Genomic DNA, 17,477 nt, shown 5'->3' on the forward strand with positions numbered 1-17,477 from the left:
GCCATACAACGACCCGTGTACATTAAGCATTATACAATAAAAATTTGGTGTTGTCCCGGAGGACAGCTGTGATTGGCTCCAGCCATCCACAACCATGAACATGAGCGGTAGGAAATGAATGGATTGTAATACATGAGAACGTTTTATATTTTTAACGTTATTATTATTTTTATTAAAGATTTGTCTGCGAGCCAGATGCAGTCATCAAAAGAGCTACATCTGGCACATGAGCCATAGGTTCCCGACCCCTGAAGTGTGTCCAAATTAGGCTAATCAAGAAGGGCTTATAAAAAAGACTGTGGATGAGCCCCTTTGGAAACAACTGCAGTGAAAGGAGACAGCAATCCTGTTGTACATGGCAAGAAAGGAGCCAGGAAGTAAATGCCTTGATCCCTCTTTCTCCCCCTTCACTAACAAATCCAACCAGAGCCAGAGTCCAATGATACATTTATATAGGTCAGCTCTCCTGCAAGGGAAGCAGATGGGGAATGGATCTAAAGGGCCAAATGGAAGCTATTCAACTCAACTTTTGAACTTTTTTTGGTGGTATGTTATTGTAAAACAGGTAACCAATTCTTATGGAATTCTTGTAATAATGTAGCCAACTCTCCATATATCAGTCATCTCCATAGTCTCAGACCTAGTCTTCACAAGAAAGCACATCCTAAAAACAAACTTAGCAAAAGTGATCAGAAGAACAGGTGTTCTGAGAATTACAAAAAGCTGAGAGTATGAGGGTGGAGGCTGAGCAACTGGAATCCTGAGTCAGAACAGAAGAAGTACTTTGCTCTTGGTGAGTTAATCTCTGCAGAAAGAAAGAGATAGGATAACTCTATCTCTAGAGATTATTACTAGGTGCCTGGTTAATTAGTTCAAGGGCCAGGCCTTCTGGTGCCTGGGCCAGGTAGTCCCTGGATCACGCCTCCTGCTTGTGACAACTGGTCAGACCATACCAAAATGTGATCACATGCAGTTGGGTTTGGAGAGATGATAGTTGGAAGTCAATCACACTATGAATGGGAAGGAAAAAATGTGTTCAGTTAGTTTTCTGACCAATAAAGAAAAGATGTTGGAAGGAAAGGAAAAGGGATGTCACAGTTTTTTTTTCAGGTTTAGGTGCTTTTTCAACACACACTGGATTGGATGAAAAAGAAAGGAAGAAAGGAAGGAAGGAAAGAAGGAAGGAAGGAAGGAAGGAAGGAAGGAAGGAAGGAAGGAAGGAAGGAAGGAAGGAAGGAAGGAAGGAAGGGAGGGAAAGAAAAGAGAGAGAAAGAAAGAAAGAAAGAAAGAAAGAAAGAAAGAAAGAAAGAAAGAAAGAAAGAAAGAGGAAGGAAGGAAGGAAGGAAGGAAGGAAGGAAGGAAGGAAGGAAGGAAGGAAGGAAGGAAGGAAGGAAGGAAGGAAGGAAGGAAGGAAGGAATATGTCTTACTGAAAGTCAACACAGCTCTCCTGATTTCTCACTATCTCTCTATGAAGCAGTTCCAGGTGCTGAGACCACCACATTCCTGGGCCTGCCTGAAAGGGCATATGTTGGTCAAATAAGTTTGTAAATATGATATATATCTTTGCTTGCTTATAGTTTGCATTGGGTGTGGGGGACAGGCTGTAAGCAAGCAGGGTTGTTATAGCCTTAAGGCTTAGTTTTAAAACTAAGCTTTCTCCCACACCCTTGACTATTGCTTGATAGGGGGTGGTGCACTCTCATGAGGAATCCCATTAGGCCTCAGATAAGTGACTTTGTATCAGAGACTTTCTTGTTTGTATATTGGATTAAAGGTTTTGATTTCTACATCATAAAGTGGGGCAGACCGGGAGCTTGCTCTCTCTCGGTTTCTGAAATTAGCATTAGACGAGAGAGAAGAGAAAGGCCACGTGGGGGAGAGAAATAGCCAAGATGGCAGAGTGCTGAGGGAGAAGCCAGTTTGTGCAGAGTTTGTGTAGAGAGAAGGAGATGGGGAACAGAGGTGAATAAGGCTGGTGAGGTAGAAACTTTTGATTCTAGGAAACTCAGATAAGTCAGTGGCTTTGGGAGCCCTGAATGGAAAGGGAAGTGTTTTCTCACTGTGTGTATTTCTTGCCCGCCAGGTGCAAGCTAGGATTAAAGCTGATGACCCACCAGTTCTTGGCTCTGTTGTTTCATTACCATCTGTCTGAATCAAATGCGAACCTGCACGGGTCAGGTGGCTGTGATGGTGGCTGTAGCTACTGGCTTTACAGCATAGGACAGCATTGTGATTAAGAGCAGGGCTTCTGTAGTAAAGCTGCTCACATTCAAGTCCCAGGTCAGCCAAGTGACCCTGGCCTGGGTGGGAGGTTCCCTGGGAGACCAGTGACCTGAGTTTCAGTTTCCTCATTAGACAAATCAGGGTGACAGCACCTACTGCCAGCTCTCAGCTTTGTCATTCATCCTTCTTGGTACCCTGTTATAACACACATTCTGATTGTTAGTGCAAGTGCCTCCTCTGTCCTGATCTGATCTAGATGACAGGTCCCTTAAGGGCTGGCTCAGTTCTGTATTGATGAGCACAGAGGGTTTGGAATTAAGTGTTAATGTCCTGTTCTGTTTCCTCTTGGTTCTTTTTCTTCCCGACATTGCTCACTGGTAGGAGGGGTGGTTGTTGGGTCGGGGCTGAGGGTGGCTGGTATCATAAACCATAGTAGAAACATCCTTAGCAGTCAAGTCTGCTTACTGAAGTGATGTGGGCTTCGGTATATGGTCCTGCAGATTATCTGCTCATACATGATACCCACAAATATCACTTATTCAAGAAGGATTCCTGATCATAGCAAATTTTATAAGGAAACTCCTGGAAGAGTTTTCCTGGGAGGACCATGACTTATTCATTAATTTTGTTCGTTCATTTTGGTGAAACACTGTATAACATAGAAAAGTGCACATATCATTAGTATTCAGCTTGATGCAGTTTCATAAATGAATACACCATGTGACCCATATCTAACATAGAACATGACCAGCATCCCAGTAAATAATCCTATTACACATTTTGTGAAAGACTGGGATTATGCACAGGAGTGCTTGCTGTGTGCAGTAAATCAGAGACTGCAGGCTTGACCTCTTGTGGCACAGTGGATAAAGTGTCAACCTGGAATGCTGAGGTTGCCAGTTCAAAACCCTGGGCTTGCCTGGTGGAGGCACATATGACAGTTGAAGCTTCCTGCTCTTTCCCACTTCTCTCTCTCCTCTCTCTCCAAAAATGAATTTAAAATTTTTTAAAAAATAATAAGTAAATAAAAATAAAATTTAGAGACCACATTTGGGGCAGGGCAACTTGCAGTTACGAATTCTCTCAAATAAGGACACTAGCTCTAGCCTGGCCTGTGGTGGTGCAGTGGATAAAGCATTGACCTAGAACACTGAGGTCACCATTTTGAATCCCTGGGCTTGCACATATAAGAAGCAACTACTACGAGTAGATGCTTCCTGCTTCTCCCCTCTCTTTCTCACTTTCTCTCTCTTTCTCTCTCTCTCCCCTCTCTCCAAAAATAAATAAATAGTACTAAAAAAAAAAAAAAAGAGCACTAGCTCCTTTTGTATATTCATTTCCTTTCATTCTTCCTAGGAGTACTGACTGCTTTCCATAGTAAATTTTATAAGGAATCAGATCACCCACGATTCGAGTTTGGGTGCATTAAGCATTTCCAAATTATACAGTGTGGTTTATCCTAAAACATTAGTTGTTTTGTTTTGTTTTATTTTACAGTAAACTGTCTAGTCGTAGGAAAATAAATCAGGTGTCGTCACTGAGGAAAAAAAAGTCAAAGAATTTTGGTTTCTGATCCATTGGTTCTCAAACTTTGGTCACAATACCTTGTTAGTAAAGCACATTATTGCTTGAGCAGGTGGTGGTGCTGTGGATACAGTATCAGCCTGGGACACTGAGGACCCAGATTCAAAACCACAAGGTCGCCAGTTTGCGTGTGAGGTCTCTGGCTTGAGCATGGGATCACAGATATTACCCCGTGGTCACTGGCTTGAGCCCAAAGGTTACTGTCTTCAGCCCAAGGTTGCTGGCTTGAGCAAGGGGTTACTGGCTCTGCTGGAGCCTCCCTGGTCAAGGCACATATGAGAAGCAATCAAGGAAAAACTAAGGTGCTGCAACTATGAGTTGATGCTTCTCATCTCTCTCCCTTCCTGTCTGTCTGTCCCTGTCTCTCTCTCTCTCTCTCTCTCTTGCTCACTAAATAAATAAATAAATGAATAAATAAATAAATAAATAAATAAATAAATAAATAAATAAAATAAAGCAAATTATTAAGTTCTATCTGAAACTTACTGACCTATTGGGATCAGGGTCTGTAACCTGTATTTCTAACAACCCCTTCTGGTGATGTTAAACAGAAGTTTGCAAATTTTTAATCTAAACTATCGTTATCTCCAGCCATAGACACCCTTGGTTTGGCTGAATACTTTTGAAAACAAATGTTTTGGTAAAACAGTTGAGTCAGTTATTCCGCTAGGGTTAAGCAATTAACTTCCACATGTAAATTTAGTGGCAAGTTTCATCTTGAAATGTTCATTGGATGTGACTTATTTTGAGTAATTTATTTTTCATTTTCTAAGCCCCTAAATTTCAGGCTCTTCATTTTTCTAACTGCCACATTATGCTCCCTTTTTGTGCATGCTTTAATTTGAATCTGTGTATATTGTCTTTTGCAAGTATTTGCTTAACATCTTTTAGCATCCAGGAAGTGTTTCTATGATCCCTTTGCTACATCAAAATCAGGTGCAGATAACGTCAGCTCACATTACCATGATATGATCTAGCATGACCACCTTCAGGACCTGCTGCCTAGGCCTTTAAAATTCTACATATTAAACTTCTTCCTTTTCTCTAAGATGAGAATTTGAAATAATGCTTTGGGTTTCATAATCTGTTCTATTCAACAACTTCTTCTGTTGCTAATGAGATGAATGTGTATAGAAAGTAAAATGATTGGGCCCCAGGAGAAGGTAGATTTTCCCCAGTGGACCCCACTGGAGGGCTCTAAGTTATGGGAGAACTGTCATTGTAGTTAAAGATGTGCTTGGAAATGACTACTTTCTTTTCCTCTTCAATATCATGATCATCATCATTTAAAAAAAATATTTGAAAAGACTTCATTTACAAACTACCTGGCCAACCAGAACAGAATTACTTAGCTGTCCCAAGTGAACCAGAGGGTCACCATTCTCTCCATTCTGGTGAATTATTCTTAGTTCAAAGGGGACAAAAAATTAATCCTGATATTTTATAATTAAGAATGACTCCCTGAGCAAACCACACAGGAATGACCTTTCAAAAACCAGCCATCAGTGAGCCCAAGAATCAGTACAACCTCACCTCATTTACCTACCTTTTCTGCAAATATAACTTAGGCTCTAAATCAGGGGTCTCAAACTCGCGGCCCGTGGGCCGCATGCGGCCAGCCAAACAATTTTGTGTGGCCCGCAGACTAATCCATGAAGTTCAAAATATTTTGGATAAAATTAAGTAAGCCTAGGGGCCTACTTGTATTTTTCATTTCTCTAGCATCCTAGCTAGATATTAGCTTAGTTAACAGCAGTTGTGGTGCGAACTACAGTTTCTGGTCGTTTTGTGACACTGAATAAACTGCATGTATGATTGTGCTTGTGATTTTTTTTTTGTTTTCAACTGCAGTGAGAAAAGTGTTGCGTAACAGTTGCCTTTTGTAGACCTAGTGCGGCCCGCCAAACGCCTGTGATCTTGCTCTGCGGCCCACATGCTGAGTTGAGTTTGAGACCCCTGCTCTAAATGCTACTTCAACAAACTTTATCAGAGCCCATCCTTTATGTGCCCTTTTTGCTATTACTTACCATTCTAAATCTAGTGTTTCTGCTCAAGCCTGTGTCCCTCAATTTCCTTCCCAACTAAAGAATAGCAGTTAATTGAGAATGGAAAAACCAGTCCCAGAACAATTACGAAAGTGTAATAAAGTTTGAATTAGTATATGCAATGAAACAAGGTGAGCTGCACCGGAAGGTGTGGCTAGAATTCAGCACTGTTGTGCATTTACAGTTAGGTCTCTGTGGCCAGTGCTGAAAGAGAAGAGAGGAAAAATCCCTCCTTATACGGCAAACCCAAACCTTTGGATAACTAGAAACCAGCTTAAACAAAACAATCAGGGAGGGCTCTGCTAGCCCATGCTATTCTACTATAGAAATGAAAGCATTGTGTAAACATGCTTTACCCATGTTGAAAGAAGGGTTTCAACACTGCTTTTTTTTTTCTCTCATAGCTGAAAATTGCACTTTTCAAATGCCCAGATAATTCTGACTCAGTGTGTGCCAGGCCCTTATCTAGTTGCTGGGCTAAAATAGAAAGAGGAGACAAAAGTTCTGACTTTCCTAGAGTTTACCTTGTCACCCTGATGGGTCCTTTGAGATGATGGTTTACTGATTTGAATATTTTTCTCAGCTATCATGAAAGAGAAGTTCTAGGTTCACCACTCTTCCTAGAAGTTTCTTGCCAATGGCTTTCCCTTTTTGTGTGTGCTCTTGCTCTCATTTATAACTTCTCCAACTGGAATGCCTCCTCCATGCTCAAAAGGTCAGAATCAAACCACTGGAAGCCGTTTCTAACCATTCAAGTTCCAAGGGAATATTTTTGTCCTCTGAGCTCCCATGACATTTAGTAGATAACTAACTTCTGATCAGCCATAGTCTTCCCTGTTTCCTGGGTTATATTTTGTGTGGTGTGTATTTTAAATCCTATATAATTTCCTACAGGACAGGGACCATACTCACACTTGAACTCTGTCACTGTGCTCAGAGGATTCACCTCACATGCACTGAATTATAGCTTATTTAAGCTAGAAGGGACCACAGAGAACATCCAGTTTAAAGACAAAGTGCAGAGCATAGTCCTGAAGCGCAAAGGTTGCCAGTTTGATCCCCAGGCAGGGCACATACAGGAACACACTCTCTCGCTTGCTCTTTCTCACACACTCACATTTTCTCTTTCACTAAAATCAATAAATTAAAAAAAATGAAACAAGTGGGGATCTTAGATCACACAACCAGTCAGAAGTAGAAGAGTGATTTGCACCCTTCCCTGTGAGTAATACTGTACAGTAATGGACCACCCTTTCTTGACACAAAAGAAGAAACATATTTTTCAGGGTTCCCACAGAAATTTGATTAAAAGTTGTGGTGTTTTTCATGTACCATATTTTTTGCTCCATAAAACACACTTTTCCCCCCTAAAAGTGGAGGGGGAAACGCCCATGCATCTTATGGAGTGAAAAATACAGTATTTTATTAAATATTTTAACACACCATTTGGTTCAGAATAATTTTTTTTCTTAAAACCCTAGGTGTGTCTTATGGTCAGGTGCATATTACGGAGCGAAAAATACAGTAATCTATATGGTTAGTCTGGTCAAAGGTTTTGTTTATCAAAATGAAAGATACCAGGCCCTGGCCGGTTGGCTCAGTGGTAGAGTGTCAGCCTGGCGTGCGGGGGACCCGGGTTCAATTCCCGGCCAGGGCACATAGGAGAAGCGCCCATTTGCTTCTCCACCCACCCACCCCCCTTCCTCTCTGTCTCTCTCTTCCCCTCCCGCAGCCAAGGCTCCATTGGAGCAAAGATGGCCCGGGCGCTGGGGATAGCTCCTTGGCCTCTGCCCCAGGCGCTAGAGTGACTCTGGTCGCGACAGAGTGACGCCCTGGAGGGGCAGAGCATCGCCCCTGGCGGGCATGCCAGGTGGATCCTGGTTGGGCGCATGCAGGAGTCTGTCTGACTGTCTCTCCCCGTTTCCAGCTTCGGAAAAATACAAAAAAAAAAAAAAAAAAAAAGAAAAAGAAAAAGAAAAAAAAAATGAAAGATACCAGTTGCTCTGTTTTTAATTCTAATTAAGAATGCATTTACCCATGGTCCTTTGAACCATAGAGGATGTGGACTCTAGTCAGTCATTCACTCATTCATTCAGCACATATAAACAGGTATGTATATAGCATAAATAAGATACTGTGCACACTTCTACATGACAAGGTTGAGGAGATGAAAAAACAAGTCTGGACTTCCCTCTAGTTACCAATCATGAATTCATTAGTGACCCTGGGACTTTAAATCCTTCTCCTATCTTCACTTATTTAAGAAAATCCTCTAACCATCTATAGTAGCTGATGTTCTGTGAGTAGCTACGGACCTAAATGCCTGTGAGAGCCTTGGAATTGTTTCTAGGAAATACTCTTATTGAGGAGTAGTTAGCACTTCTACATCATAGCTTAAGAGGCTGTACTTATGTATAATCCTTTTATTATTATGAATGTGTGCATTATGCGTCTATTGGCTGATGTATACTTTCCTCTATGATTTGTTTGGCTCCTGTTTCTTCTCTAGCTGGCATACATTGCCTGGGAGCACCCCTCCACCTAAAGTCCTTGGTGGTGCTCCTTTGGCAGCAAGATGAAGCCCAAGTTTTCCAGCATAGCAGGTAAGGTGTTGTTTTTTTTTTACAGGGACAGAAAGAGAATCAGGGAGAGGGATAGACAGGGACAGACAGACAGGAACAGAGAGAGATGAGAAGCATCAATAATCAGTTTTTCACTGCGACACCTTAGTTGTTCAATGATTGCTTTCTCATATGTGCCTTGACCATGGGCCTTCAGCAGATTGAGAAACCCCTTGCTCGAGCCAGCGACCTTGGGTCCAAGCTGGTGAGCTTTTGCTCAAACCAGATGAGCCCGCGCTCAAGCTGGCTACCTCAGGGTCTTGATCCTGCATCCTCCGCATCCCAGTCCAACGCTCTATCCACTGCGCCACCACCTGGTCAGGCCAGGTAAGGTCTTTTACCACCGCCTGCCACTTCCATCACAGATGTGAGAGCCTAGCAAGCAGCAAACTCTGTGGTACAGCTCCCTTTATCTCCTTCTTCTCTAGGTCTTGCAACAACAGGCAAGTTTCCCTTTGACCCTTCCCACTCAAAGCCTAACGTACCAAGGTGTCCAAGGACATTCTTTCTCCCTTTGATTATCTCTTTACTTCAGAGATTCTGAGTCTCCTATCATTTCAAAGAAAGGATACCCTCTTCATTTGGGAGCTGTGCTCTAGATAGTATCACAACTGGAAAAATATTTTTAAATGTGTAAAAAATAAAGACTTCTAAATGGAATAGAGGGGAAGCTTCTAAGGTGGCCCTAAGGGAGGATAAACATGTCTAGCCAGAATAATTGGCTAGTTTGGGAGTAATTGCTTACAAAGTGAGCCACAGACATGGTTACTAAGGCTACAAGAATCAACTTTGTCTTTGTCTGCAGCCGGAGGCAGGTCAGGAAGGCTGAGCTGTTCAGTCTCCATAAAAAAAATGCATGGGGCCCTGGCCGGTTGGCTCAGTGGTAGAGCGTCGGCCTGGTGTGCAGGAGTCCCAGGTTCGATTCCTGGCCAGGGCACACAGGGGAGGCGCCCATCTGCTTCTCCACCCCTCCCCCTCTCCTTCCTCTCTGTCTCTCTCTTCCCCTCCCGCAGCCGAGGCTCCACTGGAGCAAAGTTTGCCCAGGCGCTGAGGATGGCTCTGTGGCCTCTGCCTCAGGTGCTAGAATGGCTCTGATTGCGGCAGAGCGACGCCCCAGATGGGCAGAGCATCGCCCCCTGGTGGGCATGCCAGGTGGATCCCGGTTGGGCGCATGCGGGAGTCTGTCTGACTGCCTCCCCGTTTCCAACTTTGGAAAAATACAAAAAAAAATAAATGCATGGTATCTGTTCTGGATAAGCAGGTCAGATGCTTATGAGGAAGGAAAGGTAACAGGCAACAGCCTTGCTCTATTGCAACAGGGGTTTTTAGAAAAGTTCTCCCAATGGGATTTCTTAAAAATAAAACCCAAGAGTAGGGAAGGTTGGCCTAAAGACAGCCAAAAGGGCAGAGAGGAAAAACAGCTATATTTTCAGTACACAAACAATGCCACTTGAAGTAATGGATTAAATACAAAGGTATTATGAAAGTTCTCAATTTAGCTAGTGTAAGGCCAGTAGCCACGGCCACCATCACAGCCGCCTGGCCAATCGATGCAGGTTCGCATTTGATTCGGACAGTTGGTAATGAAACAACAGAGCCAAGAACTGGTGGGCCATTAGCTTTAATTCTAGCTTGCACCTGGCAGGCAAGAAATACACACAGTGAGAAAACACTTCCCTTTCCATTCAGGTCTCCCAAAGCCACTGACTTACCTGAGTTTCCTAGAATCAAAAGTTTCTACCTCACCAGCCTTATTCACCTCTGTTCCCCATCTGCTTCTCTCTGCACAAACTCTGCACAAACTGGCTTCTCCTTCAGCACTCCTTCATGTTGACTGCTTCTTCTCTCCTCCACGTGCCCTTTCTCTGCTCTCCTCCAGCATGGGTTCCTCTGCCCCATTTTTATAGTGTAGAAATCAAAACCTTTAATCCAATACACAAACCGGGAAGTCTCTGATACAAAGTCACTTAGGGTGGGAAAGGCTTAGTCTTAAAACTAAGCCTTAGGCTATAACAACCCTGCCTGCTTACAGCCTGTCCCCCAAACCCAATGCAAACTATAAGCGAGCAAATATATACACTGTATATCATATTTACAAACTTATTTAATCAACAGCTAATGTCTCTATTTCTTAATATAGAAACATTATTAATGCCTGTCCCCTAAGCCTGTGTATACTGAACCTCTGTGTCATTGGCCAGTTGGAAATAATAATGTAAACAGCCTGGTTGGCCTAATTAACTTAGGTACCTATATACTGAACACTTGGTCAAACCGTACATATTTTAACATTCTTCCTAAGTCAACAGGCTTTGAAATTACTGTCTGTTGTTTTGAAATAAAATATACAATAACCAAATATTTAAAGATAGTATTTAGAAAAAGAAAAACTTGGGACTGAATTTTCCATTATCACAAACTTTCAGTAATTTCCTTTGCTTTACTCCATAGAAACACTAAGAATGAAATTGATCTGCTTTACCCATGTAATGACTGCATTTTCTTTTGCCTACACATCCGAAGGTGGCACTTATGTAGAGTTTATTTGTGATGAGTCTTAAAGAATGAGAATTTAGTAAGGCAGAGAGGAAAACAATGTCCAAGCTGGAAGAGTGAGCAATGGGAACAATGACAGTGAGAGGAATGAAATACTACAGTGTCCTCAGGAAGCCATGTGTCATTCAGTGGGAATGCTCTGTCCCTTGAATACTGGGGTATAGCATTACTCTTCCTATCCATACTGAGAGCAAAGCATCAGCATACCACTACAGTTCTATTCCTTCCATAGCAGGGCAAAACGGAAAGAGAAAAATTGCAGTTTAAAGGACATTATTTCTTCATGGGGTGCCGGGGAAGCTCTGAGGTGTTATGTTTAGATAAATAGTAGAGATGGGAAGGCATTCAGTAGCTGAACTGGTGTTTCAGAGTAATTTTAAATAAGATATATTTACCTACATTTAAAAATAGCTGGTGAAAAAGATCAGGAGCATTGGGGATCGTATGGCCATAAAATAAAAATAGCTGGTAGGAAAGGGAAAGTTTGAAGAAGAGGACCTTTGGCATGCAAGAGCTTGGTTACTCCTTAACCCAAAACTATCATTTACACATAGGGGGAAAACATGCATTTCCTAGGTGATTGATAAGTGGGAAGGTGTAAAGCACTTCCCTGAGCATTTGATGATGTACTTTGGGTGGGTAAGTCCTAAATATCTCTGTACTCCCCTAATCTGAACTTCATTTGTGGTCAGGATTCAAGTTCTTTGCAGTGAAGCTTTAAAATCTCATCTAAATTGGGAGGATATAGCTTGCAACTTGTTTTTTGGACCCCAACACTCTATGATAGGCCCTATAGTGGATGCTGAAAGTAGGAAGAGAGGGGAGCCGTCACCTGATCTCAAAGTCCAGGGACCAGGATCCTTGCCGTTTCAGATCCCCTAGGACTAGAACTCTTGCAATCTCTTGTTTTAGAACACGGTAGGGTGGGGCTGAGAAGCTTTACAAAGGAGCCAGGGTGGATGAGGTTTATTTTACTTGTCACCCAGTCATTTTTTTTTTTTCTCATGGAAGCAGCAGCATATTTGAGAGTGGAGGCTACATTATATTCCATGGGTCTCCTGGGAGAGTGGAGGGACCAGGTTACATGGATCATTGCCATGAGCAGCAGGAGGGGTGTGAGTGCTGTAGCCTGCTGGATGACTAGCAGAAAACTGTTTGCCTGCCAGAACACATCATTTCAACTTTGGCTTTCCCTGTGCTAAATCCCTGAATGGCAACAACAAGGGGCGGGAGTGGAGGTGTGGTGGGGGAGGGTGCGGAGGCCAATAGGAAACGAAAGAAAAGAGATCTGAGAAACTAAGTCTGCAGAGGAAAGCAGTTACCAAGAGTTTTCATGAAACAGCTCGCAGACGCAAGCCTGGAGGCAGAGGGAGGGAACAAGGCTGAGCTTAAGCAACCTGCTACTGGGATTTAGACAAAGGCAGTTTGAGAGAGGCAGAGAACGAGGCGGGGTCAGTTGCTAATGTCAGCATGGGGACAAAGCCAGCAGCTGGACTCCCGGCACGAAGCTGAATAAATTCACAGCATCTTCTTCAGGGTAGAAATTACTGGATTATGTACCAAAATAAGAACTCAGAGAAAAAAGTAAGTTTGTGGAAGGGCTTACAGATTTTCACTGTCTTTGAAATCTCCTCCTCTTTGAGGCATGTCTTCATTGATGCGCTACCTCTTTATAGTTTCTGTCTCTTGTGTGATCATTTTTATTGTGTTCTATGTGCTCAGTTTTGGGGGAGAGCCAAGCTTCCAGAAGCCGAATAACTCGGACACTTTGATGCTGACTCAAGTTTGCACGTCCTTTATCAGAGGCAAAGCCCCTTTCCTGTGGAGACACAAACTCATGATATATGAAAAGTCTTCTTGCAAAAAATACCTGACCCAGAGCCACTATATCACGGCCCCATTATCCAAAGAAGAGGCTGAATTTCCCTTGGCATATACAATGGTCATCCATCACAATTTTGATACATTTGCAAGACTCTTCAGAGCTATTTACATGCCTCAGAATGTCTACTGCGTTCACGTGGATGAAAAGGCAACAGCTGAATTTAAAGATGCAGTAGAGCAATTACTGAGCTGCTTCCCAAATGCCTTTCTGGCTTCCAAGATGGAGCCAGTTGTCTATGGTGGGATTTCCAGGCTCCAGGCTGACCTAAACTGCATCAGAGATCTTGTGGCCACAGCAATCCCATGGAAGTATGCCATCAACACCTGTGGGCAAGATTTCCCCCTGAAAACCAACAAGGAAATAGTTCAGTATCTAAAAGGATTTAAAGGGAAAAACATTACCCCAGGGGTGCTGCCTCCAGCTCACGCTATTGGCCGGACTAAATATGTCCACCGAGAACACCTGGACAGAGAGCTTTCCTTCGTGATAAGAACCAGAGCTCTGAAACCTCCTCCTCCCCATAATCTCACTATTTACTTTGGCTCTGCCTATGTTGCCCTGTCAAGAGAATTTTCCAACTTTGTTCTCCACGACCCACGGGCTGTTGATTTACTCCAGTGGTCCAAAGACACTTTCAGTCCTGATGAACATTTCTGGGTGACACTCAATAGAATTCCAGGTATGTGAGATTTCATATTTTACATGCTGGCAATGTGCCATACTTTAATAGGGCTTTCGTTTGGGTAGAAGATGAAAACTGAAACAGGATTCTCACTCTAATCCTTTCTAAATACAGAAGGATTTTTTTATGTGATAATGCAATATTCTAGCACAGCCAAAGAATACTTTTCAGTAGTATTGCTTTGCAGTTCATCATGTTCTTTTGCATTTATCATCTCACAAAATCTTTACCACAATAGCTATTATTGTTCTCAATCCCCTCTGGAGTTCTTTCTTTCTCTCAAATTTGTCAAACTTGCTCTTACCACAGGGCCTTCGCCTTGGCCATTCTCCTGCCTACATCCCTAGACCTGCACAGGCATCTTATCAGCCAGGTGTCACCTGAGCTGACCACCACACCCTGTTTTTTTTTCCAAAGAGTTTATCACCATTTAGAATTATCATACTAACTTATTTACATGGGTTTGTTCTTAGCTTCCTCTGCCTTAACTCCAGGAAGCCTGGTCATTTTCTATTTTGTTAACTGCTATACCCTCAATGCTTAGAACGCATAGTAAACATAAATTACATGAGTGCCTGAATGAATGAGTGGCAAAGTATAAGGCTTTCTACAGGTGTCTCCCTAAGACCCAGCCAACTGAGAACTATGTGGACTCATGCATGTACCCTACTTAAAAAAAAAAAGTAGTTTTTTTTTAACTTCAGATAAATAATGAGATTCTAAAAGAAGTGTTTTTCTTTTTCATGAAAACGTTTCTACCTTTACTAATGGAGCAGATCAACTGTTTTTAAAACCATATAAAACAAGATAGGATTTCTCCCAAAGGAAACAGCATGCTTTGGACTCAATGAAAAAAATACAAAATGGATCTCTGATGAACTACACAGCATTCTTATGGCAAGAGAAAAGCGGTCATTGTTCTTGTCATTGTGGGCCTGCCAAGTTGGAAACAGGGTAGGTGCGCTCAGGCTGCAGGGCAGGGCCTGCTGGGTGTGAAACATGCTAGCGTTCTCTGGAAAATACTGTGTTTGGGCTCTGAAACCCAGGATGACTGGCCTGGGGAAAGGGCTGGCTCTTCTCCTGTAAGTTTTCTTTACACACACACACACACACACACACACACACACACACACACACACGCTGTCTCCCTATAACCACCATCTTTTCACCTTTTATCAGTTATCCCCATCATGGACATATAATCTGACACTGTTAGGTAGAAGCTGATTTTCATAATCAAATATTTATTCCCTTTCTATTTTCACTATCACCTTTAGATTTACAAAAGTTTGATTCAAGCCATGGGATGCCTTAGATATCACACCGAGATAAAGGCATTTCATAACTGAACAAAAGCCCGAACTGTTACTTTTTAAGAAAAGAAAAACATAGATTTTGATTTGTATTAAATGTCTGTGGTTACTTATGGCAGAAGGACGGTCAGTCTTATCAGTGTCCAATCAGTGTAAGAAAATCAAAGGAAAAGAAATGTTCCCCACCCCTTTTTCCCTTGGCCCCCTTTTCCTTTCCCAGCCCTAATCAAATAGACAAGTTGGGAGACCAAGAATGATATGTAGCAAGGCGAGGAGAGAAAGCTGTTTTTGCTATAAGTCTTCGGTGTGGCACTGTGGCTTCTGCCCCCGTCACAGCGACAATGTGACTCAATGTAAATCAGATAACCTCTTGGAAAATCATTTCTCCCAGCTACAAAATTGAGGACTCAGGTAGAAAGCCCACTTTTGTGTCTTACACGTGCTTTTCTCTGCAGAATGCACAATGCCCAAAACAACGTAAATACCCAACACGAGGATATCTATCGGGGATTTTTAGAAAGGTGAAAAATGCCGGGAAGTGTAGACTCCGAGGTGCCCATTAGCTCAGACAAACCCATTCTACTTCCTTTATTGGAATCAGGCTGAGAGCTCTGCCGAGAAAGCACTTCTGGGTGTAGGCAGGTGAGCCTGTTAGTGCGCTGCGGGGTCTGATTCTGCAAGGCAGGCTTCTCAGGATAATGTGACATTTCCTGTAGCTCTGCCTCCTTCCTTTTTTAGACTCTGGGTGTCATCCTGGTTCAGGGAGACAGCAAAAGAATATCCTGCTTGTGGTTGGGTGGGGCCTTCTTGAATTACTAGTGATTAATGAAAACAAATCGTCAGGTGCTCTAGCCCTGTTGTTGGCTACTTCATCTTCAAAGGAATGTGAAATTCACAATAGAAAAGCATGCTTTTATGCTCCAGCTTTCTTTGTGATTTATGACTTGCTGTGTGATTCTGCTTTATTGCCAGACAAGCATTAACCATAACAGTTCTTTCTATTTTCAGTATCATGCTTTAAGGGTAAAGTTCGTCAGTAAATACAGCATACACATCCTTTTTTGCAAATGCGAGAAAGGAAGGGCAGTGCCTTCCCTTTCGCAAGGTTTCCTTCTCTCTTTCTCCTAAACATTCTAAATTAAAGCGTCTGTGTGAGAGAGACCCTGCACAGGCAAATCTGGCTACCCCAAACACCCACAGGAGTAATATGGCTAAGAAAATGATCAGTATCCTATGATAAGATATCAGGGAAAAAAGTGAAAGTGGTTTAAAATTGGTGGAACTCAATAGAAAGAATATTCATAGAGGTAGCACTAAATCGTACCTCTTCGCATTACTCCTTTTATTGTCGTCTTCCTATTGAAAAAATGACTTCCCCCTTCGTTTTCAACCCTTGGGCTTTTCTCATACTTGATTAGAAATAGAAATGATGAGGCCAGAAAAAGTTCCTTGGGAGCCCCAGTCTCACATCTTAGACATCTTGTCTAGACCTTTTTCTCTGGTCATATTTGCAAAGGTAACTGTCCTGGAGCACAGATTTCTTTGACTCCCTCTATCTGGCTCTGCCATAGTGCCTCCTGGAATTCTGGTACACACTTATATTTTCTAACTCCCCAGATCTTAGTAATCATTGCTACCATGTCACCTTAAGAAAAGCCCATTTTCTCTAGCTTTTCTGGTTATTCCTCTAGCTTTTTTTTTTTCTGCCTACCTATCCCAGGGCCATGTCAGAGGCCATTTAGATTTTGCCTCAAGTTTGTAAAGTTATTTAGCTTCTGCAGAAGCTGATAGTTTTTTCGTTGGTTCCAGTAACTAAACTGGCCTCTTCATCTATAATGAAAAGGCAGAGCTGCTAGGATTTGGCTTCAGCTGATGTTTTTTTTCCTCTCGCTGCATGCTTATCCTTTTGAATTTTTGCTCATGCATTACTATGACCTTTCTCATGCCATGATGTTTTTCTTGCATAAGACTATCTTTATTAGCTTCTTTTCCTTTTTCCATTTTGTATACATTATTTTTCAGAGCGCCTTTGTCAAAGAAATGATCTCAACCTCAGAAGTGACCACATGATCACATTTCCACATTTTTTCAATTCTAAAAATAGTGTATTTTCTACTTTGATTTATTTTGCTTTTTAAACTTTGAGTTTAATTTTATGTGCACATTCTTTGGGAATGTGTTATGGCAGTTTAAGTTGCAAGTGACAAAAATGCAATTCAACGTTACTTAAACAGACACCAGAACATACTGAGTCACAGAATTAAGATGTTCGAGGATGGGCTATTTGGCTCAAAAGCTAGAACAGTATATTCAGGATGCTTTCTTGACAGTTCACCTCTCTATGAGGAGACCAGCCATCCCTGTTTTGCCCAGATCTGTGGGTGGGTCCTGGGAATAGATCTTTCAATGCTAAAACCAGGAATGCCCAGGCAAACTAGGATAAGTTGGTCACCCTATCTCTCGGCCGCGGTCCCTGTATCTCTCAGTCTCTGTCTCATTGAGGCCCTGTAGGTCCCTTTATTTATGGTATCAGAGATGGCCGGAAGTAGCTCCAGGTTTTTGGTTCT

General features: G+C 42.3%; 1 protein-coding gene across 4 annotated transcripts in view; it reads left to right on the top strand.

The window, feature by feature from the left end:
- The window catches only part of GCNT2 (glucosaminyl (N-acetyl) transferase 2 (I blood group)), a 139,946-nt gene that overhangs the window by 38,202 nt on the left and 84,267 nt on the right, over positions 1 to 17,477 (top strand). The window contains exon 2 of one of the 4 annotated variants that reach the window (XM_066268477.1): positions 12,753 to 12,948. The exons of 2 other annotated variants lie outside the window; for them this stretch is intronic. In XM_066268477.1, coding sequence (XP_066124574.1) covers positions 12,753 to 12,802 — 50 coding nt within the window. In that variant the 3' untranslated portion in view covers positions 12,803 to 12,948. Of the gene's footprint in view, positions 1 to 12,307; positions 13,595 to 17,477 lie in introns of those variants that run through there. One more of the 4 variants, XM_066268474.1, reaches the window with a different exon arrangement.

Source organism: Saccopteryx bilineata, chromosome 3 (assembly GCF_036850765.1).
Source record: "Saccopteryx bilineata isolate mSacBil1 chromosome 3, mSacBil1_pri_phased_curated, whole genome shotgun sequence".
Lineage (NCBI taxonomy): Eukaryota > Metazoa > Chordata > Mammalia > Chiroptera > Emballonuridae > Saccopteryx > Saccopteryx bilineata.